The sequence below is a fragment of the Calliphora vicina genome, chromosome 1 (assembly GCF_958450345.1).
Source record: "Calliphora vicina chromosome 1, idCalVici1.1, whole genome shotgun sequence".
Lineage (NCBI taxonomy): Eukaryota > Metazoa > Arthropoda > Insecta > Diptera > Calliphoridae > Calliphora > Calliphora vicina.
In genome coordinates, this window is record NC_088780.1 from 8405635 (window position 1) to 8430770 (window position 25136).

Sequence of the window (25136 nt, forward strand, 5' to 3'; positions counted from 1 at the left end):
TTTTTCGCTTAAAAACTAATGGACTAATTAATTAATATTTAATATAATAAAGTATGCTTGTATATATTTATAAAAATACAAAAAATGAAAATTAATTTTAAAGCAAGAAGGGCTAAAAAACTTAAACTACACAAATAGAAAAAAAGAAAAACAAGTCAAACTAGAGATTGTTATTTAAAAATATGTAAATGTAAATTACAAACTTAAAAACTATAAAGTTAAATTTAATAATGATAATAAAAAAAGAGCGAAGAATTTAATAGTTTTAATACTGATTGAGCTAGATTCAGGTGAAAGTTATTATTAACACTAAACATTTTACTCACTCAGTTTGTTTAAAAAATGTGGTCATATTTTGTAAACTAAAAAAATAATAAGATATTCATTGTGCTACAAAATATGACTAAGAGATTTGTTTAATTTCATTTAAGCTGTAAAGTAAATTATGTATATTATGTTTTTTTTATATATGTTTATAAAAATAGTTTTACTACGCTAGTGTAAATATGCAGTTGTATATAAAGAGAGATAGTAGTGTAAAAAAAGCATTAAATATTCTTCGTTTTTTGTTTGTAGCAGAAAATATTTTAGGTTTTCTATAAATGCTGTTATTATTATATTGGCAAATCTAGTACTTTTTATTTTCTTGCTTAATATGCTGGTTATAAATGTTATTGTCATTTGAATAAACTATTAGTTTCTTTATTTTTTTTTTATAAATTGAGTAAAAATACTAGCAAATTAAAATACTTGTTCATTTTTGCTTTAAAAATAGCTGCTCATAAATAGTATGATGGGTTGTATCAAAAATTATAATTTAATTTTTATATATTTTTTACCTAATGTTATAAATAACTTATTTATCATTCATTGATTTACTTAATTTTGAAGCTAATACGCTTCGATGAAAATATTTCGAGATTTTTCACATAACGCTTAAAAATGTTGTGTAAAATACTTAAATTAATTCGGTGACAACATCATCACCATCCCTAATTGGTGCCTGGAATGTTGAACCAGTAAATTCAAACATCTAAAATATAAAAAAAATATTAATAAATTACTACAATAAAAATAAAATTGGGTTTTATAAAACTTACTGAAGGTACCCGATTATTACGCAGCGTGGCATAATCGGCAAAATCACTTATATGTTGTGGTGGCGGCGGTTCCATACCACGACCATGATGACTGTTATGAGCATTGTTAGAGGCCACATTGACTCCATTGCCGCCATGATTTGAGCTATGATTGCCATGTCTAGGCTGTATGGTGGCATAAGTATTGTCTACAGTTTGATGTACATGCTCTATGGATCCACAATGATCCATGTGACCCTAGAATTTGGAACAAATTCATATTATTCTTTAAGTTTTGTAAGGGAATTATTAAAACTTACTGGTACATCTGAGGTGGAAATGTGGTCAGGTTCGGAAAATACTTGCATTGTAAGTTCCTGTTCTTCATATAGTTTAAGTTTTCTAAATAAATTCACATAAAATTAATGATATAAAACGAACTTATGTAATGTTGTACTCACTGTTCAATCCACAAAGGATTTTCCGTTGTATTTAAATCTTCGATGATTTGTTTCTTTATTAAAGCTTCTTTACGTCGATTTTCGGTAGGCACAGAGAGATTCCTAAAATTTAAAACAAATTAAAAGAGAAATATAAACATAAACGTAGTTTCATAACAAAAATTAAACAACCCTATTCTGGAAAAAGAAGAATAAGAAGATTTTAATCAGATTTTTTACAGCAGTTACTAAATTTGCTTTCTATATAACCCAAGCGAGTACTTTAAGTGAAAACTTTACATGGATTTGGTTTTTGTTACAAAAACAAAACTCAAGTTAAATTTTTACTCAAATTACTTGCTTGGGATATAGAAACATATTTAGCCACTTTTCGCTTGCATTATTGAATTAAACACTCTGAATTAAATTAACTTCCGAACTATTGAAAATACTTCAATACCCATTACATCTTCATTTTCACAGAATAGGTCCGAAAGATACAAACAAAAACCACAACCTACCAATGTTTTAGACAACAACAGAGCACTATAAAACTAACTACACCCACAAACAGTACAATAACTAAAGCCACTAGACCAGCTACAGCTAAATCAAATTCTTCTTGGACAATGGTTATATAAGCTGGCACAACATTTTCAATGGCAAAACCAGCATAATAATCCTAAAGAAAAGAACCGAAACAAAATATAAAACCACTTCAAAATTGGTCTAAAATAAATTATGTACCCTTAAATAATCATAATTAGCATCTATAACTTTTAAAATTTCATCTACTGGTGAAATTTGTTTGGTATTAGGCTCGACGGCATGGAAAAACAAATCAGACCAATCCATACGTATGCGACCCATTGAGTCCACATGATAGCGTAGCTCATCCACAATAATACGATGCTGAGTGGCATTACGTAGCTCGGCTATAATCTCATCCTGTTGCTGGGTGACTTCTTCGCGGGGTCGTGAAAGTATGACACGTACCAGCTGGCTGTAGTCGTAGATCCAAACCTGGTTAGAAATTTAAGATATTTTTTATTTTAAATTTGAGGTTACTTGAAGACAGAAATGTATAACGCTTACTATAACTTTGGCACGAGCTATACGTTGGGGAGCCTCCACTTCTTTGGCTACAACCTCCAATTCGAAACGATCTTGATTGTATTCAGCCATAAAGGCGCCAGTCGAAATTCTGCCCTCACTGGAAACGGCTGAAAAGATGGGAGATGAAAGAAATGAAACAAACAAAAAAGTAAGAGTCCTAGATTCGGCTATATATCCTTCATTTTACTTTAAAATAAAAGTTTTAAATATTTTAAACAAAGTATAAAATATACCTTAACAGTTTATTTTTAAATCCAGTATCAACATAATTTTAAAGAAAAATTTAAAAACGGCCTTTTTGCAAAAATTACCAGATTATAATTCTGCAATTTTATGATTGTACGTAAATACGTACCATTTGTATGAAGTACCAAAGCAGTAGTAGAAATAGTAGTAGAAATACTACTTTTTAAAAATAGTAGTAGAAATACTACTTTTTTAAAATAGTAGTAGAAATACTACTTTTTAAAATAGTAGTAGAAATACTATCTTTTTAAAATAGTAGTAGAAAAAATACCTTTTTAAAATAGTAGTAGAAATACTACCTTTTTAAAAAATAGTAGTAGAAATACTGGTTTTTTAAAAAATAGTAGTAGAAATACTACTTTTTTAAAAAATAGTAGTAGAAATACTACTTTTTAGAATAGTAGTTTTTAAAATAGTAGTAGAAATACTACTTTTTAAAATAGTTTTTAAAATAGTAGAAATACCTTTTTAAAATAGTAGTAGAAATAATACCTTTTTAAAAAATAGTAGTAGAAATACTGGTTTTTTAAAAAATAGTAGTAGAAATACTACTTTTTTAAAAAATAGTAGTAGAAATACTACTTTTTTAAAATAGTAGTAGAAATACTACTTTTTTAAAATAGTAGTAGAAATACCACTTTTTTAAAATAGTAGTAGAAATACTACTTTTTTAAAATAGTAGTAGAAATACCACTTTTTAAAATAGTAGTAGAAATACTACCTTTTTAAAATAGTAGTAGAAATACTACCTTTTTAAAAAATAGTAGTAGAAATACTGCTTTTTTAAAAAATAGTAGTAGAGAAATACTACTTTTTTAAAAAATAGAAGTAAAAAAACTGCTTTTTTAAAATAGTAGTAGTTTTTAATTAATTTAATTTGCTGTAAAGGACATTTCTGACAGATCTTAATGGATTTGAGTCTTGTGAAATAGAATATTAACCGATTTTACTGATTTTTAGTTTGTTAAAGTGGAATTATCCAAAGCATATTCGATACCTAAGAAATTCGGAAATTAAAAAGAACTTTATACAAAAATAATCTTTACTTACCAAATGGACTTGGCACTATAGAACCCGTTGTCTTATTCGCTCCAAACTTATACAAATTTGAGGATGTAATCATATACTCTATCTGAGAATTCTTGCCTATATCGGCATCTGTGGCATTGACCAATATAATTTCGGTACCAATAACTGCCTTCGAATTAACACCGGCAAAGTAAACATCGTTCATAAAAACGGGTGCATTATCGTTTTCATCCAATACCGTTATGATAACTTTGGCTACGGTATTATCACGATCTAAAGTCTTAATGGAAAAGGAAGCTCTCTCTTCGTCCGATATATGGAGATCACGTTTAATGCTGGCCAATATATATAAAGTATAGCTATCTGTTGTTTCTCTATCCAACGATTTGTTGGTATAAATATCACCCGTGGTTTTGTCCACAGCAAATGCACCATCTTCATTGCCCAACAGCATGTAGTAGAAGACATCTTTGTTGTGTTTATTGCGTGCCGTGGCCTGTATTTTACCAATCTTTACATTACGTTCATTGTTTTCCACAATGGGTATGCGATATGGATTGCTGGCATCGGGAAATTCGGGTCGGTTTTCATTGGCATCTATAATGCTGACGGTAAGGAAGCGTAAAGTTTCAAAAGGTGTGGGATTGCCTGCATCACGGGCTACTAGTATTAAATCAAAGCTTTGTGGCAATAAAAATGAAATTATTATTTGAATTAGGAATAAGTTTTTAAATGATAAAGCCTACTTTGATTTTTCTTTCCTGTGCAGCTCTTTGTTTGTTCTGAGTTCACCAGTCTCGAGATCGATTTTAAATTCATCAGTCTCTTGCATATTTTGATCATTGACTTGTAAGTGATAGAAGATATGGCCATTTTCATCAGTATCATTGTCGGCCGCTTTAACTGTCAAAACCAAATAATCTTTTTTCACAGAATCCTGTAAAAAACAAACAAACAAACAATTACAATAAATAACATAATTTAAAAAAAGATTTGCTTTAATTTCAACCATATTTACCCCTGGTATTTCAATGGTGGCATTGGACAAAGCTGGTATAAGAAATTGTGGTCTGTATTGATTCACGCCCTTAACCGTAATTATAGCTTTAGCAAAAGCTTCCATGGTGCCCGAGCCCTGAGTATCACGTGCCGATATTATTAATTCATAAATCCCTTTTTGGCCATTTAAACTGCGAGCCGGATAGATAATACCCGTTTGTGAGTCCAATTGGAATAGCTGTTGATCATTGCCCGCCGTTATAACATAACGTACATCACCAAATATGCCCTCATCCAAATCAAAAGCCTTGACCTGCAACAAAGCAGCTGGAGGATTTAAGGCTGCATTCTCAGCCACCACCGAGGTGTATTCATTTTGTGTAAACTCAGGAGCATTATCATTAACATCCAAAACATTTAGATAAATCTAAAAATAAACAAAAATTTTCTTTAAACTAACAAATTTTTAAGAAATTCTTCTAAACTTACCGCTGCTGTGGTGGATTTTTGCACCGTGAGAGGAGCCTTATCTTTAGCTACGGCCGTTAAGGTTATCTGCTTAACTTTCTCTCTGTCTAATATTGAAGCATCGGCCACCATTATATTGCCCGTATAGGAATCAATAGTGAAATATTTATTATTTTCTCCTATCAATGAATAAGTAATCTCCCCAAAGGCACCCAAATCCTTATCAAAAGCCTCTACTTTACCCGCCACAGTACCCACTGGTGAATTTTCCGTTATATTGAAATAGTATTCACTTTGTGTAAATTGTGGCTCATTATCGTTGAGATTAATAACATCGACTATAACATCTGCGGTAGAGGTTAACGAGGGCACACCCGTATCACTAACTGTGGCCACAAATTTAACTTCTTTAATGGTTTCATAGTCCAGACGTTTGGTTAGTGTGACCACTCCGGTGGATTTATTGATATCAAAGTATTCGTTAGCAGAGATGTCATATTCACCAATTGTTGAGTCTTCATCGTAGGCCTGCAAGGTGGTGAGTACCGTTCCAACTGGTTGTTCTTCAACCATTTGTACTTTGATAACAGGATTATCGATGGTCCAAGGCAAGCTGAATTTCTGAAAGAAATAAATATTTATGGCAAAATATCAGTATTTTGTGGTTTAATTTGAAATTATTTTTTAAAAAAAACTTTAAAAGAAAATACTTTTCTATCAAAATGTACCTTTTTAAAAGTACTATTTAAAAGGAAGGGCCTTTTTAAAGTGTACTTTTCAAAAAGTACCATTTAAACTTTTTAGAAACTACTTTCCACAAAAATGTATTATTTAGAATGTAATATTAAAAAAGGAACTTTTTAAAAAATATTATTTAAAAACGGTACTTTTTAAATAGTAATCTATATGTATAAAAATGAAATGGTCCATGTATGTAATGTCATCACGTGAGAACGACTGGAGCGATATGGCAGATTTTTTTTATTCGATTCGAAATTTTCAGGAGATGGTTTGTAAAGAAAAAAAATTTTAAAATTACGGCTAAAACCGGCTTTTTTGAGTCCAGTCAACTGTAATAAAAAAAGCCACTAAAGTATGCAGTACAAATTTAGATATTTTATTTGCAAATAAATAAGAACATTAGTAAATGCTACCGGGCGAAGCCGGGGCGGGCGGTCAACTAGTATTTATATAGAAAAGGTACCTTTTACAAAGCAAAATTTGAAAACAAAGGTACTATTTATAAAAAGTACTTTTTAAAAATACTATTTTAAAAAGGTACATTTAAAAAAGGAACAGAGTTAAAAGGTAAGAGATAATCACTTATATTCAGTTAAAAACGCTTTTTTAAAATACTATTTGAAAAGGTACTTTTAAATAAAATGTTGGAGTTGGAAAAATCTAAAAATGTATTAAAATAATCAATTGCATTAACCATGCGTGATGTTAACAATTCCCTTCCCGCTTTCAATAGGAAATAATATGAGGTTTCTTTGCCAGAAAATACCGCAAATGGAAAACCCTTAGCTTTGAACATTAATGTTACCGATCGTGACGTGGGTATTAATTTCAAATTTTCTTTGCGCTTAAAAGATGTCTCAGACATTTTTGAAGTGGAACCACAATTGGTAACAGGCTTCTCGCAAGTTCACATAAGAGTAGCCAATGGCAGTTTGGATTATGAAAATACCAATCAACATAAATTAATTGTTTTGATCATAGCCGAAGAAACTGATACAAATCCCAAGTTATCATCTACTGCTACGATAAGGGTAACAGTGAAGGATGTCAATGGCAACAAACCCATGTTTGAGCAAGAATCGTATTCGGCTGATGATGGTTTACTTTTTAAAAGTATGTATGTACTATTTAAAAATCACTATTTTTAAAAGGTAAAATTCAAAAAATACAATACAAATCAATAAAACGAATAAAAAATATTTACAATTTATTTCAAACTCATTGTATTTTCGTTGGAATCTTAAAAAATGAAAATAAGTAATTGCAATAATATTTCTATATGTAAAAACCGCCTAAATAAAAAAACTGAATCTTCTAATAACAAAAGTTTGAATCACTTTTTCTTCCTTGGTGGATATTCCATCTGTATAAGCAAGAAAATCAGTCATTCCTTTAATTGGTTCAAGAGAAGGCACTGCATTTGGCATCAGACGTGCACGTTTTGATTCTTGATGTACATAGTTTAATGTAGTCCGAATTCTTAAAATCATACATACAAATCCTTGAATGTTTCTTTAGTTGAACTCCACTAGCAGCATCCTTTTATTATTTTATTTTCTGGTCACTTTATGAACTGTACGCCCTTTTGTTCGAATGAACATTTACACACATAACACGCATATTGGAATTTTAATTAAAATTTGTTTACAAAAAAATATTTTATATTTTATTTATTTTTTGATGTTTTGCTTTGATATTACTTTTTTTATATGTGGCTGACATTTAAGGGAATGTATAATTGAGAACGTAGTTACTGGTGATACTACCTTATATCATTGTATCATGTTTCAAACTAAACTTGATTCCTTCCCAAATGTTTGCAAAACTCAAACAAATTTATTAAATTACTCAGTCACATAAAAACTGTTGAATTCTAAATATGAAAATATAAAAATTAAAAAAAAAAAATAATTAAAATGAATTTAGAGTTTGGTAAATTCAAAATTTTATGTATCAATATTTTCCTAATACTGCTGAAAGCAGCCACATTAAATCCCTACCAGCTGCAACAACAATTGGAGGAAGTAGATAATACTTTACAAAATAATTGTGACTTATGTCATAGAGTATTGGTCATTTTAATATCCCTGTATTTGGAAATCAAATTTATCATGGGTTATGTAACATTGGCAGCCAATATAATAGCCATGTAAGCAACATAGTTAAACAACTAAGTTATAATATAATTTATAAACAAATGTTTAGTTTCCCTATTTTAACAGATGATTTGCCACACCTTCTACTGCCCGCCTTAATAGCCCAAAGTATAGATCATATAGCATTAAATTTCAGTGAAATCATTTTAGGATTTTTTACTACCAAAATAGTGGCCAGCTACAATATGAGTGTGTTTATTGTACTAATGCTGAATAAATTATTTAAAATAACATTTGCCATTACAGCCCTGTAAGGAATTTTTTTTGGTAACTTTATTATAAATTTTACTAAAAATTAAATTTTCTTGCAGAAATATCTATTCCGATTATTATCAACAATTGAAATTCATTCCCTTACAATTTGGAATTTCAAAATCTGTAATATCTCAAGAAAAATTCATAAGATCGCAATCATTACAATAAAAAATATTTCAACTTACCGGCGCTACTTCATTGACATCTATGATTTGTATTATCAATAAACCACTTCCCTGTTGCACGGTAGGTGCTGTACTATCGGTTACCAACACATTAATGCGTATGACCTGAAATTGTTCACAATGTCAAGGAGTTTAATTTTAAATTAAGGTTTTATAAACTTACTGCAAATAAATTGCGATTTAGTTTTTTATTGACCACCACTTTGCCGCTGCGTGTTATGGTAAAATATTCTTTAAATTGCTCACTATTTTCCACCTCCTTGCCATCTTTGTCAATGGCTGAAATACCAACAGCTGCAAAATCTAAAGCATCTCTGGCGGAAACATCAGGATCAATGGCCATTAGAGTGTAGAAAACTGTACCGACAGGGGTGTCTTCGCGAACCTGTAATAATTTAAATGATTTAATTTTAACAAAGAAAACCTCAGGAAGTAATTATAATAATAAAGTCATAATCTATTATAGACTAATCTTTACCTCTGCATGTTGAGTTGCTGGCGTAAAATATGGATCCTTATCATTGCTATTCACTATGCTAACAGTTAAAGTGGCTGTGCCCGATAAGCTGGGCGTACCCAAATCCATGGCAATTACTTCGATTTGATAAGTATTGCGATTGTCATAATCCAATTTACGGGAAACAAATACTTCTCCCGTGGACTCATCAATGTGAAAATCATCAAAACTGCCCTGCTGTATACGGTATCTATGAATAAAAATAAACAAATTTAAAATATTTCACAACTTCAACACTATATATTCATTAATTTTCACCTTATATCAGCATTTACACCCGAATCTAAATCCTCAGCTTCTAATTTCTCCACACTTCGGCCAATTTCTGAATTTTCCTCCACCACAGCCGAATAAGTGTCAGCCAAAAATCGTGGCTCATGATTATTAACATCCCTGACGGTAATATTAATATTGCAATTGGTCGAGAAAAGACCATCATGGGCTTCAACGGAAAACACCAAATTATCGTTTTTCAAATGGGTGACATCCAGGGTGGCATTGGGACGTATGGTTATTTGGCCAGTTTGATTATCAATGGCAAAAGTGTCTAGAATAAGTTTGTCACCAACAATGCTAAACAATAGCAAAATAATAATGTTTCATTTAAAAGGAACAAAATAAAAGGAATTATTAATCAAACCTGTAGGTTATATCCGATACAGTATCCGCATCACGGGCTTTCACTATCAAAGGAGCCTCAAACACTCTTGAACCCTCATCTACAGATGCTCTGTAATAAGGACTCTCACATACGGGCGGCGAGTCATTGGCATCAGTTACTGAAATACGCAAAGACACCACCGAGTTGGTGCCTTTTCCCTCATCATCGGTGGCCTTGTAAGACAAGAAATATGTAGTTTCTGTTTCATAATCTAAACAAGTTTTAGGTAAAGCCGCCGGCTCTGGCATTAGCTCATTATTAACATCTATGGCATCGGAACTCTTTAACAATCTATACTCATAATCGGCATCATTATGCTCATCATCATTGTGAGTACCCATCAAATAACTAGTCATATCATTGTATTGGCGTTTACGCCTGGTATTGTCATTGGTAGATTCTTTAATCTTACTGCAATCCGCCAAAGTAACTACACCAGTTTTTTCATCCACATGAAATAGTTCGGCACCATTGCCCGATAAACTGTAGCGCAAACCAGCATCACCAAAATTACCCGAATCCATATCTTTGGCGGTAATAGTTGTAATATATTGGCCCGGCAGTGCAGATTCCGAGACTGAGGCCGAATAGGATTCCTGCTCAAACATGGGTTTGTTGTCATTGACATCCTTCACTGTTACCCTGATCGTAGCAGTGGAGGATAATTTGGGATTTGTATCAGTTTCTTCGGCTATGACCAAAACAATGAATTTACGTTGATTGGGATTTTCATAATCCAAACTGCCATTGGCTACTCTTATGTGAACTTGCGAGAAGCCCGTTACCAATTGTGGTTCCACTTCAAAAACGTCTGAGACATCTTCTAAGCGCAAAGAAAACTTGGAATTAATGCCCACGTCACGATCGGTAACATTCATGTCCAAAGCTAAGGGTGTTCCGGTGGCGGTATTTTCTGGCAAAGAAACTTCATATTCTTTCCTATTGAACGTGGGTGGGGAATCGTTAACATCACGTATGGTTATGGTAACAGTAGCAGTGCTGCTCTCCATGGGATCATTGCTGGGTAAACCATTAACAACTTCACGGGCCTAGAGAAACAAATAATTATAACATATGCTATAGTAAATCTTTTAAAATACTTACTCTAACGGTCAGCTTCATAATACCAGCACCATCTGGTAAAGCCTCACGATCCAAAGGTTTGGCCGTTCTCAATTCACCCGTATGCTCATCCAATAGAAAATAGTCCATAGGATCTGTTAAAAACAACTTATTTATTAAACAAAATTCAAATTAAAATCATTATTACTACCCACTTGTTAACAAATCATAGACAATTTTCCGCGGTTCACCAGTATCACCATCCCGGGCTTGTATTTTCAAAACTAAAGTGTTGATAGGACTGTCCTCATCTATAACATTCGATTTGTATTCTAAGAATACAGGGGGTTTGTCCTGAACATCTTTAACACGCACCTCGAAATTAGTTCGAGTTTGATGGACGCCATCCTGAAAAATTAAGATTTCCAAAAAAATGTTAGAGGAAAATTCCTTAATTGAGGAGAAAAAAACTTACTGTAGCTTCAATAATAAAGTGATAAATTGTACGTTGATTGTAGTTTAAAGGCTGGTTTAGTACCACGTTGGCTGTTAGAAAAGTGGGTTCTCTTTTCAATATATCCAAACGGAATCTAAAAATTAAAAGAATAATTCAATTTTAAAAACTTTTCTGATTATTGAATTTTAGAATTTTCTTTTACTTATCACAGGCATCTGGCGATTGTTCTAGTGGTATACATTTCAAATCCAAACTCTCTCCCACAATATCACGATCTTTAACCGAGATAGAATTGAAAATAACCGTGCCAATGGGGGTATCTTCATTGACATCAGCTCCATAGGGAGTCTAAAATTTACAAAATGTGAATGTTAAATAAAAATAAATTTCCTGATTCCTAGTTTTCAAGTTTTATAGCTTACATTTTGAAATTCCGGTGCATTATCATTCTCATCCGACACTATAATCGTTATGGTCTCTTGCACTATATTATCCAATTCCGATTCACCATCTTCCGACACCTGATCTCTTATGGTTATTAAAAACTTTAAACTATCCTTTTCTTCACGATCCAAGGGTTTTATCAGAGTAATGTTGCCCGATATAGGATCAACTTCAAAATGTTCCGAACCTATAGAGCCAAAGGTAACATTACTGCCTTCAGGATCTGAACCCTCCAATTGATAGACAACTGAGCCCACAGGAGTATTCTCCGACAATACAATATTATTGTTGACTTGACGGAAGATAGGAGGATAATTTGTTTCGCCTGGTGATGAATAGAAATAGAAAGATTAATTCCAATTGTTGAGGGAGGGTAATTTGTTTTTTTGTAAACTTACAAATAATCAAAACACTGTTGGCCAAAAGCAATAGCAAATATATCAAAGTTCTATTTTTAGGCATTTTTTATGTATCGTCATCTACCGGCAATAGTGGCTGAAATGAAATTAAAGAATTTTATAGAAAATATGTATAAAATTTAAGTTTCAAGTAAAATAGTAATCAATCAAATTTTTAAATAAGTTTGGCGCACATTGTTACTCAGAAGGAGTTTAATAATGGCTAGATTATAATTTTATAGATTGATAGAGATACACAGCGTTTATTAATATTAATGAGGTTACATTTCGTAATCATTCATAAAAATAGATACAAGAGAATATTTTTTTTCGAAGTACAAGTTTTGAAAGTTTTGTTAAAAATTACGAAATATCTAGCAGAAAGATTAATTATCTTTTTTTGTATCCACTAAAAGATTTTAAGTTGTGACGATCTTTTTTATCTGAGCGATATGTATTTCTTATCATTATCAGTAGTTAATATTTAACTGCATTCTTTTGTCAAAGATATGATTTAAAAATTAAATATCAGAAGTTTATTTCCAACATTAATTAAATTTACAAATATTACTACTATTACAAATTGTATCACGTATTTCAATACAAATTATAATTTTATAAAATATATGAAATTTAAAAAAGAAAATTTTAAATTTATGTGACGAAAGAATGAAAAAAATAAGCTTTAATTTTAATAAAATTGTTTGATCATTTTGTACTCAATACCAAATTTTCTATAACATTTCTATATAACGAAAACTTTAGATAATTTCGAAATTTGTAAAAATTTTCAATTAAATTCAATATTGGAATTTTTGATAATTTTTAAATTTATGAAAATTTAAGTTTTGATTTTTTTCAATTTTTGAAATTTATAGAAAATAAAGTTTCACTTATTTCTAAATTTGAGAGTAAATTATATTCTTCACAATATTCAAAAATTTTGAATTTTATAGAACATTAAACGTCCAATAAAATTTTACAATAATTGTGAATTCTTATAAAAATATTCTACAACTTTGAATTTTGCAGACAATTCTCAATAATTTCGAATTATGTATATAAAAAACTTCAATTTTCAAATTTTATGTTTTTAATTAAGAAAAATATAATTTAGAATTTTCAATAATTTCAAATTCTAAAAAAGTTTTAGTTTTATAATTTATTCCATAATTTCGAATTAGAAAATTTTCCATAATTTCGAATTTTAAAAAAATTTATTATTTCAAATTCTAAAAAAATAATTTCGAAAAAAAAATTATAAATTTTCCAATAAAAATCCATAATTTTCAATTCTGTAAAAAAATTTCGATATTGAATAACTTAAAATAATTTCGAATTTCACAGACATTTTTTTTATTGAACTCTGATAACAATTTTTAATAACTTTGAATTCTATAGAAGAAATATTTTTAAAATTTCGAATTCTGTTTTCGATAATAGATAGACAGCTTTGAATAATTTTCAATTTAAATAAAATAATTATAAAATTCTTATCTATGGAATTTTATAATTATTTTATTTCAAATTCTTTAGAAAACATTTGATAATTTCCAATTATTTATAATGAATAATTCCGAATCTCATAGAAAATTATATACACATGGGTTTTCCCATAGAATGATTTCTTAACATTCTATTAAATTTTTATAATATATGTAAATTATTTTCAGCTAATCACAGTTCTTATCATGAGAAAATTGACCTGAAAACTCATAATATTTTTTTTGTTCTTGGCTACTTTAAATGACATTTTCTTTTTAGAATGTATTTATTATTGCACTCATGAAATCGTGCTATCAACAAACTAATTCTATAAACAAATTAAAAGATTCCGAACAAAGCTTGATTAACAGTGGATTTTCCATTTAATTATTTTCATGTCCCTATGTCGCGTTCCGGTACCTAAATTATTATTTGTTCACAGTACAAGCCGATTATATGAATCAGGTGGCTGACAATTTTAATTCAAATCAAAATTTAGTGGCTTTAACTAAAAATAAGGTTACTACATATTATAATCGCTTCAAACATTTTATTTTGATTTTGTAGTATATCTCGTTCGCTATCGTAAGTGTATATTTATTCAAAATCAAATGTTTGTATCATTTTATGATGCATATCTAGATCAGTAAAACGTGTGCCGTAAGATGAGGGGAAGCAAAGTAGGGATGGGTCAAATCGTGGGGTGCCGAAAAAATGTACTAAGGCGCATCGCGATTTTTATTCTATGGGCCATTCCAAGAATCTTTGCCGAAGAAACCATAGCTCAAAAATTAATTTCGAGCCCTGAGATTTCATAATAGTGAGAAGTAAATTTTTGTAAATTTTCACAAAAATTTCCAAAAAAAAAGTTACGAAAGCGCCCTCTGACGGCACTAAAAAATAAAACTCCCACATACACATTTGGCTAGAGGAAATAAAATTTTCGATACTAGAATATTTTTAAATCCGGGGCTCGAAATTAATGAGCTATGGTTTCTTCGGCAAAGTTTCTTGGAATGATTCATCGAAAAAGAATCACGATCATGCCTTTGTTGCAAAAAATTGTACATTTTATTTGATAATTTTATAGAAAATAGAAAAAAGTTCGATAATTTCAAATTCTATACAAATTTTGGTTAATTTCGAATACTATTTCTTTTTTTTATTGGGTGTATGACTTAAAAATGCGGGATTTACAATAAATGATGTATTTTTTGAACGCGGTTTTTGTTTTTAATAAGTTGAAGCACACCCCAGCTTATGGTGAATGTGATTTTGACATGGAAGTCAAAGATTGCCCAGGCCAGTCAAAATAGTTCGAAGACCAAGAATTGGAGGTATTACTCCATGAAGATTATTGTCAAACTGAACAAGAGCTTGCAAAATCATTGAGAGCTACTCAAGCAGCTATTTCAAACCGTTTGCTAGCAGCAGGATTCATCCAAAAGCAGGGAAATTGGGTACCATATGAATTGAAGCTGAGAGACCTTGAATCGTTATAAAAGATAATCATTTTTGCACCGAATCAGGACTTGCGATAAAAAATTTATCCATTACGATAACCCGAAGCGTAAGAGATTGTATGAGAAGCCCGGCCAACCAGCCAAATCGACGTCAAAGCCAAATATATATGGCGCTAAGATATGGTTCTGTATTTGGTGGGACCAAAAGGGTCTGGCTGAGACAGGAAACCTGTACCGAACGCAACTGATTCGTTTGAAGCGAGAATTGGCCGAAAAATGCCCAGAATATGCGGCAGTAATAATCCATAATGACGACGCTAGGCCACATGTTGCAATAAAAACTGTTAAAAACTATTTAGAAAGCAGTGGTTGGGAAGTTTTGCCCCGTTCGACTTTTACTTGTTTCGATCGATACAAAATGCTTCACTTCAGAACAGAGTATGCGGAATTGGCTTGATTCGTTCTTGACCTCAGATGATGAGCAGTTCTTTTGGAGCGGAATCCATATGTTGCCAGAAAGATGGGAAATGGTCATAGCTAACAATGGCCAATACTTGATTAAATTTATGTACAAATGTTTCAAAATAATAAGCTAAAATTTAAAAAAAAATCCCCCATTTTTAAGTCATACGTCAAATAATTTCGATTTCTATGAAAATTTCTAATTCTATAGTGAATATTGATAATTTCGAGTACATTCAATAAAATCTTTCAATTATATAGAAAATGTTTAATTTTATTAAAAACATGTCTATATTTTTTAAATTTTATAAAAATGTTGGTTAATTTTGAATACAATTGTTTGTATTCTACAATTTCGAATTCTATGAGAATTTCTAATTCTATAGCGAATATTGATAATATGGAGTAAATGTGGAAAATTTCGAATTCTAATGAAAATTATTAACAATTCGAGTTCTATTTCTATTATTTTGATAATTTCTAATTTTAGTATATTCCACTACTCGATATCTATTGATAATTTTATAGACATTTTTTTATAATTGAATTTTTTTATAAATAAATTTTGATAATTTTAAATTCCATACACAATTTTTGATAATTTCCAATTCAACAAGGACAATTTTGAATTCCTTGGAATATTATTCTATCATTTTAAATTCTTTATAAAAATTTCGATATTTTCGAATTTTAAAGAATACGTTTTATAATTTCCTATTGTATGAAAAATATAAGTTAAATGCAAATGTCATAGAATATTATCTGCATATAATTTAAAATTCTACAAAAAAGTTTGTGATAATTCCGAATTCTATATTAACATAAACTGAAAAAGACCTATAAACGAATATTAATAATGGCTAATAAAAAATTTCAGTGTGCAATAAACCAGCTGTTTATTAAATTAAATTTATCAAATTTAATAAAACTCAACAGGAGAAAGCAGTTTAAAGTTATTTTATCATATCAATATGTATTATGAACTTTAAACTTTAAGAATTTGTATTTTAAGACCGCTATATTTGTATATGTTCATATAATTTAACAATATAAAGATTTGTTTAATGAAAACAAATTATGAGATCATTTTGAAGAATCATATTAAATATTTTATTATAAATTCAAGGATTTTATAATAAAAGAAAAATTGTTTAACATAAAATGTGGGAAATTCTTAAAGTTGCATCAACTTCCTAAAATTATTAAGTAAAATCTCTGGCATTTAGCATGTAACCCGGAAAATGAGTATATTTACAATAGTTTTTTTTTATGGAAACAAGTTACATTGACATATAAGCCCAGCTCCATTAACTCCAAACAGTAACCACAATAATAGTAGAAAAAAAACAACAAACTACAAAAACATTTCTGAAGAAATAAATAAAATAAAAAAATCTGGTTACTGTTAGGCTACACTTAGACAAAAAACTGTTAACTAATAGTTATAGATATGGCTGTCTAAAATACAGTTGTAGCTGTTTTAAAGTATCTGTGTGTGGTGAGCATGTACATATGGATGTTGGTCTTTAAGTATCCGATAGGTACACAAGCAGTGGATACAAAAAGGTGGTGGTGATGTTGATGACGATGTTGTACAACTGGTATGGACTTGTCTTGTTGCATCTTGTTGTGGTTTCATTTTTTCTTCTTCTTCTTAACTTTAATTCAAATTTACTTTAGATAAAGTTATGTAAAATAAAATATTTATTTAACAATTTGTTTTTCTTTAAAATTGATTGTTTAACCAAGCAAATAGTTTGTATACACTTTTTAACAAAAGCCATAATACTATAAATAAACATTGGGTCAAAAACAATTATTTTTAGGTCAATATCAATAATAATAATAAGAAGAAAAGATGTAATAGTATTTTATTTTTATAGAGGTTTGTTTTACTCTTTTTTTAAATTTCATTTTATACACTTGTTGCAGGCTTTAGGTATTTTTCTATATTTTGGTAGTAACTTTTAAATATCATTTGGTTACAGATTTGTTTAAACATTTTTTCATATATTTTTTTTATATATTTCTGCTACTGACAAACACAAACAAATTTCACACATAGATCGCTTTTTATATATATATTTTTTTTTTGTATTTATTAGTACGTTCTTTAAGACTTTTTCTTCTTTTCAGACAAAATTTTTTAAGATTGTTTTTACTTTTTATCTGTTGGCTGCTTACGTTTGTAGTGTGTGTACGTGTGTATTGAGTGGTTGAAATGTATTTAAACCCGTTTTCGAATTTCAAACTTTAAGCGCGTTTCCACAATTTATACTTGTTGTCGGTTCAAGAGCGTAAAATAAACTAAACTAAACTGAGCAACAGACAATTGTGGCTCAATCAATGACTGACTTGATGGTAGTAGATTTTTGTTTTTTTGTTGGTGGATGTTAAACTATAATAAGAATATAGAATTAAACCACAAATGTAGAAAGGGGGTTTTAAAAAAGAGAATTAAAATTTAATAACTGGGAATTTCTAATCTAATTCTTTTTTATAATTATGAATTTTAAGTTAAGCTATATATTTGAGAATATCTAATTCTTTTGAGAATTTCGAATATATTTAAAGCTTTCGAATACTAATGAACTAATACTAATGAATAATTTCAAGTTCTATAATATTACATATTTTGATAAAATTGTAGTACATTTTCCATTGTTCGATAATGTTTCAATAATATTGAATTTTAAATATAGAAAATGTTCAATAATAATGATCGAATTTAATAGATAATTTTGATAATTTTGAATTTGTTAAATATGTAATTGTCAAAATGTTTATAAAAAAAATAATTTTGAATTAAAAAAAAACAATTTTTGTTAATTTTGATTCTAAAATGTTTTTATTGATAACTTCGAATTCTATAGAAGTTTATGATAATTATGAATTCTTTTAATAAATTTCAATAATTTCGAATTTAATAAAAAAAATTCGATAATTCCCACGTAATATATGGATAATTCGTGATAGTACACAATTTCATAAAAATTATCAATAAATTTGAATTTTCGAATATGTTCTGGATCGTTATAGATAGCGAAGTCGATATATTTATGTCCGTTTGTCCATCTGTATGTTGAAATCAACTTTCCGTAGCCCCTAAATAACTTACATACATATGTACATGATTCATACATCAATATGTCGGGAATTCATCCGGCTCTGTTGCTATTTAAAATCGACAAAATCGGCCCACAAATGGCTGAGATATAAGGAAAAACCTGAGAAAACCTCTATTTTTGGCCTATTTTTGATCTATATCTGGATAACTAAGTCATTAATATAGACAATATGCATATATAACGATAGATATTTTAAAGTCCATTGCAAAGCTATAGTAAGTTGAACCTACAATGGGTCAAAATCGGGAAAAATATTTTTTAATCAGAATTTTTTTTTCATGAACAATTTTTTTTGTCATAAATTATTTTTCCAAAAAAATTTTTTTTAATTTAAAAAACAATTTCGAAAAGAAAAAATTTAAAAAAAAACTTTTTTAGAAAAAAATTTCTAAAAAAAATATTTTTAAGTATAATTTGGTGAAGGGTATCTAAGATTCGGCATATCCGAATATAGTTTGCTATAATATTGAATTTAAAAGAAAATGTTTGAAAATTTTGTACAATATTCTATATTCTTTAATTTCGTATTTATATTTCAATAATTTCTACCTTTTTATTCTAATTCTTTCCATTTAAGGGTTAATGCCAACCTTAAATTAAACTGAGAAACTAAACTCAAAAGAGAGCCATAACAAAATAATCTTCAATCATTTGCCTAAATATTCTTAAACAAAGCGGTACATTTTCGAAAAAAAAATAGCAAATAAAAAAAAAATCAAATTAAGAAATTTCTTTAAACTAAAATTATCATATATTTTTTTTCTAAAATTGACATACTATCTAGTAATTGCTTTTTTTTAGGTTTTGCATTAAACTCTTTTGCCTAGTAGAGTAGTATATGCGATCGTAGACAAAACTATTTTTTTCTGAATTAAACACGTCTCAAACGTAGTATAAACAATTCAATGCCATAATGGACTATGTCAGAAAATATAAGTAAAAAAACCACAACAACAATAAATAATTAAACAATAAGCAAAACAGCAAAATTATTAAATTAAATTCAAACATGAATGTACAACAGTATATGGAAATCTCGAAATATTTATTAGGTATTTTCAAATGTAAGCTTTGTATATATTTATTATTTTTTATACACTTATGGGTGCATATTGAATAGATGATGATGATGATGATGGTTGTTGTATGTATGGGAAACAGTAGTTGTGTATATAAATTAATTATTTGCCTGGTATAACAATAACAATTATTCAGATTTTTAGAAAAAAGTAAAGAATTTTTTATACTTTTTGTACAAAATTTAATTTTTCTTAAGTCGCGTTTAATTGCCATCACTTGATCACTTAATTAAGGTGAGAATAGTTGTAGTTTGAATAAATTCTTAACTATGTTCGTCCAGAAGTATGTATTCACCTATTCTACAACTTCAGAAAGATTTTTGCATTCTTTTGTTTACAACTTATTTGTGTGAGTCTTTTTGTGAACGAAGTTTATTTCAAAACATTTATTTTGATGTAATGAGATTGAAACGTGGAATTTCCAAATATCTCCTTTTTACACTTTTTATGTTACAAACGAATCACTGTACGTATTTGGAGGTGATACGAGAGTAATCGGAAAAGTAATTTCAAAATCTCTGACATGCCGCACAAAGGTTTCTCTTTGTAATTTCAATTTCAATAATTAAATTTTTCTTAAGTCGCGTTTAATTGCCATCACTTGATCACTTAATTAAGGTGAGAATAGTTGTAGTTTGAATAAATTCTTAACTATGTTCGTCCAGAAGTATGTATTAACCTATTCTACAACTTCAGAAAGATTTTTGCATTCTTTTGTTTACAACTTATTTTTGTGAGTCTTTTTGTAAACGAAGTTTATTTCAAAACATTTATTTTGATGTAATGAGATTGAAACGTGGAATTTCCAAATATCTCCTTTTTACACTTTTTATATTACAAACTAATCACTGTACGTATTTGGAGGTGATACGAGAGTAATCGGAAAAGTAATTTCAAAATCTCTGACATATGCCGCACAAAGGTTTCTCTTTGTAATTTCGATTTCAATAGAAAATGTTTGATACTTCAAAATTTTATAGAAAATTTAAAATGTTTTAAAATTTCAAAGAAAATGTTCGATATTTTTGAATTTTGTGAAAATTAAAAATTTATGATATTTGCCAATTTTATAGAAAATTTTCCATATTTTTTTTTTAGAAATTTTTCAATATTCTCGAGTGTTATAGAAACTTTACGATATTAAGGTTATTCATTTCATAAAAAAGGGAAAATTACACTATGATTTTTTTACACATTTTTCTTGTGTTTGTTTTTTAAAATTTAAAAAAATCAGAGTTTACTTTTCCATTTTTTTTAAATGAATACCCTCATTATCAAATTTTATAGAAATAATTACAAGTTTTTATAGAATCTATATAAAATTTTTTGATTATTTTGAATTCTATAGATAAATTTCTTATAAAATTTACAACATTTTGAAGTTTTATAGAAAATTGTTGATATTTTTATTTTTAAATTCTAATTCTATTTTATTTATTTTTAATAATATAATTTATTGAGCTTTAGGTCACTTTTATATCACGAAATGTTTATTAATATAAAAGTGACCTAAAGCTCAATAAATTATACTAGGATCGCCTGGTGGCTGAAATTCGACCACTTTTAAAACGCGTTTTACCGCTTTAATGGAAAGAATTTTTAAACCATTTTTTATATTGTGCACATCTAGAGAAAAAACCTTTTAAACCATATATGTTTCATCAATATTGGTGTACCACAAAAAAACGTGTGGCCTATTTATATATACGATTATTATATTCTATAGAATTTCGAAAATATCAATTTTAGAAATTCTATAGAATATTTCGATATGTACGATTTCTGTAGGAAGTTTAAAAAATTTTGAATTTTCGATATGAAATTTTAACCTATAATTTAAAATTTAATTTACAATATTTGATAGAAATTTTTTTAATTTTATATAAAATTTTCAATATGTATTTTCGAATTTTGTAACAAATTTTCGATAATTATGAATTTTATAGAATATTTTTTATAATTTGAAATTATGCCTATAGAAGTTTTCCGAAAATTTCGAATTTTTTTGAATATTTTAAAATTTTATAGACATTTTCGAATTTTATACTTTTCGATAATTTAGAATTTTAATGAAATGTTTCTATAATTTCGAATTCTATAGGAATTTTTCATTCATTTTGAATTTTCGATAATTTCGATTATTTTAGATTATTTCGAAATTTATTGCACATTTTTAGAATTTCATATTCTAAGATAATTTTAGAATTCTATAAAAAATTTTTAATAATTTCGAATTCTAATTTTAAAAAATTTGGAAATCTAAATTATAGAGAATTTTTTAACTTTATTTAAAAAGTTCGATAATTTCGAATTTTATATAAATACCTACTCGAAATTCGATAATTTTCAATTTTGTTATGATGAAATCATCATCTGTGGAATCTAATATGTAGTGATGAAAATTGATTTTTCGACATTTGGGGATTCAGAATGTTTAAAATTATTCTAAAGAAAATTTAGGTAAAATTGTACCACATTGGTGTACACATTTTACAATTATTGATGGGTTTATATTTCTGTATATTTCGTTTGGTATGAAGAAGGTGTAATATTTGGTGTCTATTAAATATTTGTATTAACCGAACAATGTCGTTCCCACGTCAATTGGATCTTTGCTCCAAAACCACCCGAGTCTCACTCGACACCAGTATCAACCGGAAGTTTTTCCCCCAGGGATGAACTTTTGACGACTGCAACTGCTGTTACAGCAACAACCAGTCAATATAATCTGTTTTATTTCAAAACAAATGTTGCGACCAACCTCGTAGTATGATTTCACATCAATTTGTCAACAATTTTGTTTGCAATTGTGTTAATTAAATAATAAAAAAAGGTAGCAGAGGTCAGCAGAAAACTAACAGCCTCCTACACACCGCATAACCATCAATACAATTTCTATCCGGAATAAGTATGCACCACACAAAGATCTGTAACACTTTTCGTCATCCTCAGCGCACGCACACACATTATTTGAAACTAAAGATTCTTCTGCTCATTAACAACCAGTTTTTTTTTTGTTTAATATTAAAGTTTTTCTTTTCGATTTCTCTTATTGTTTATATTAATTATTAAGTTCCCAACTCATTCAGCATATTAAAGTCAGATACATGTAAAATCATACAGACATCTAACCATACGTGCATGTGTACTCATTGTTGTGGGAATAAATTATAATTTTTTTTCTGTTTTGTATAGACAGGTTGGGCAGATGAAGAAATATGGTGCGAGTTTCTAGATTTACACAATCTTTGTTTCACTTTTGATAACTTACAATATGTTGCATTGACTTTTATTTGTTTATATTTTTGTGCCAATTAATTATTTATTAATCGCTATGGGTTATTTTAAGAATTTTATTTTACAACACACCCCAAATGTTTTTCCCGAAACAAATTTTTTCTTCTTGAATCTTAACAACAACACAGTTGAAAGAAAACAACAACAATGAGGCAGATTGCACAAAGTAAACAAAGATGACATCCAGATTACAACAAGCTGCCAGATAGACGTCAGTTGATGTAATAGAAACAATGCTGCCGTAGTAGTGAGAATGTTAAATGGGAGTTGTTCGCTATATGCACCACTAAATTAAAAATGCAAGGAATTTTCCCTTTATCAAAAGTACCAAAACCCATCACTTTTGCTTAACATATTCTCTGGCATCTCTACCCACATCATTTTATTTAGCATATGGCAACTTACATTTTTGGCCAGTCATAATTTTTAACGTTTCGTTTCGCGACCACAAATTTGTTTTCTTTTTTAGAGAGAAATTAAAAAATGAATTGAAATAAGTGTGCATAATTTAAAAATCTAAAGCAAACAGTAAACAAAACAGTTTAACGTACATACATTAAAATAACATTCAGGTTCTAAGCAAATTATAAAAGATTTAGTGAAAAAAGCGGAAGTTATAAGAAAATAGAGGAAATGAAAGAATACAAAGAAATTACAACAACTTGTTGCTGCCGGTTATTATGTTGCCATATTGTTTAAGACTGATGAATCACAATATTTCCTATACTTGTATGTGGCAAACCGTTATATTTAAACTGGGTATACAAATTTGTCAGTTAATGTGAAAAGTTAAAATGAAATCAATTAAAAGTTAAAAATATATAAAAAAAGTTAAAATTCAAATTAAGTAAATCCTACAACAAGAACTTTTCAACACAAAGGTAATTAATTAAAGCCAACATTAAATTTATAAAATAAAATAAATTTGTAATTTTTGACTTTTTATATTAAGCTGGTTGGCAAAATTACAACGTTTTATAATTTTTTGTAAAATTTGTAAAACTGCAAAATTTCATTCAAAAACATTAATTTAACATTAAATTAGATACATTTTTTTATTTTATAATTTGAAAGTTTAATTTGACTCAAGCTCAATTTGCATTAATTCAAAGAAACACATTTACGAGATACGGCGCTCTATATCGCCTTATGACTTAGGTATCAATAGCGTTTTAAAAATCTGTGAAATCCATATAAAGGGAGTTCAGGTCTCAAATCTTTCCATATTGTGTCTGAAAGTCGTTTGTTTGTTTCTAAATCAACTGGGTAGTGGCTAAATTCTAATTCAACTGCATAATAATTTAGCTATCTGTTTGATTTTAAATTAAATTCAGCTGTCAATCAAAAATTTCTAACATACACACATTCAGCTGGAATTCCATATTCATTTTTTAAATATAAAAATAACGTGAAACTTCTATTTTTAATTGGAAAAATGTTTGTAGATGGAAATTAAATGTCATTCGCAAATATGAACTATCTTGCAAAAGTGAACTGGTTCATATTATCGCGAGTCCATTATTTAGGTCCAATTTCTACAGAATATCTATTAATAAACCCTACAGAGTGTTTCAATTATGTATGAATGTTTATTATAACTAACAGCGATCTTAAATAGTTAAAAAATAAATTTCTTCCGAAATTAACAAAGTTATGTGCTGTTTTTCGATAGCGAACGATTGCTTTGAGTGGACGTTTTACATGTATTTTGTTTTTGTTACAATAACAAAACACATGTTAAATTTCCACTCAAAGCACACGTTCGCTAACGAAAAACAGCTCATTAAACTGCACTAAATTACACTCAACATGTAAACGAAATTATAATATAAGTGCATACTTTTAGGCTATAGCAAAAAATTATTATAGATAAAATTCAAATAAAGGGCCTTTTATTAAGAGTTTCCTATATTTAAAATTAATTAAAACAAAGTGTGTGCGAGATATCATCGAAAGTTTTTATTCGTTT

The 25136-nt window shown here is 28.6% G+C and overlaps 2 protein-coding genes across 3 annotated transcripts; one reads left to right on the top strand and one right to left on the bottom strand.

Moving 5' to 3' along the window:
- Window positions 1–523: 523 nt before the first annotated feature.
- On the bottom strand, window positions 524–23166 carry Cad87A (cadherin-87A). 2 transcript variants are annotated; one of them, XM_065498902.1, is made up of 23 exons: window positions 23142–23166; window positions 12254–12350; window positions 11834–12180; window positions 11614–11759; window positions 11430–11544; window positions 11170–11362; window positions 10997–11109; window positions 9872–10941; window positions 9490–9804; window positions 9193–9421; window positions 8878–9099; window positions 8715–8819; window positions 5399–5998; window positions 4929–5336; window positions 4657–4847; window positions 3932–4590; window positions 2615–2742; window positions 2267–2542; window positions 2041–2201; window positions 1541–1642; window positions 1400–1481; window positions 1101–1337; window positions 524–1033 (listed from the first exon to the last, which is right to left on the bottom strand). In XM_065498902.1, exons 2-23 carry the CDS (start codon window positions 12315–12317, stop codon window positions 959–961), a joined length of 5838 nt encoding a protein of 1945 aa, XP_065354974.1. In that variant the 5' UTR covers window positions 12318–12350; window positions 23142–23166; the 3' UTR covers window positions 524–958. The 2 variants fall into 2 exon arrangements, with proteins under 2 accessions (XP_065354974.1, XP_065354973.1); XM_065498901.1 differs by lacking the exon at window positions 23142–23166 and adding an exon at window positions 17848–18068.
- On the top strand, window positions 7996–8882 carry LOC135949364 (uncharacterized). The gene is made up of 3 exons (XM_065498903.1): window positions 7996–8267; window positions 8324–8524; window positions 8586–8882. Exons 1-3 carry the CDS (start codon window positions 8035–8037, stop codon window positions 8695–8697), a joined length of 546 nt encoding a protein of 181 aa, XP_065354975.1. The 5' UTR covers window positions 7996–8034; the 3' UTR covers window positions 8698–8882.
- Window positions 23167–25136: the final 1970 nt, after the last annotated feature.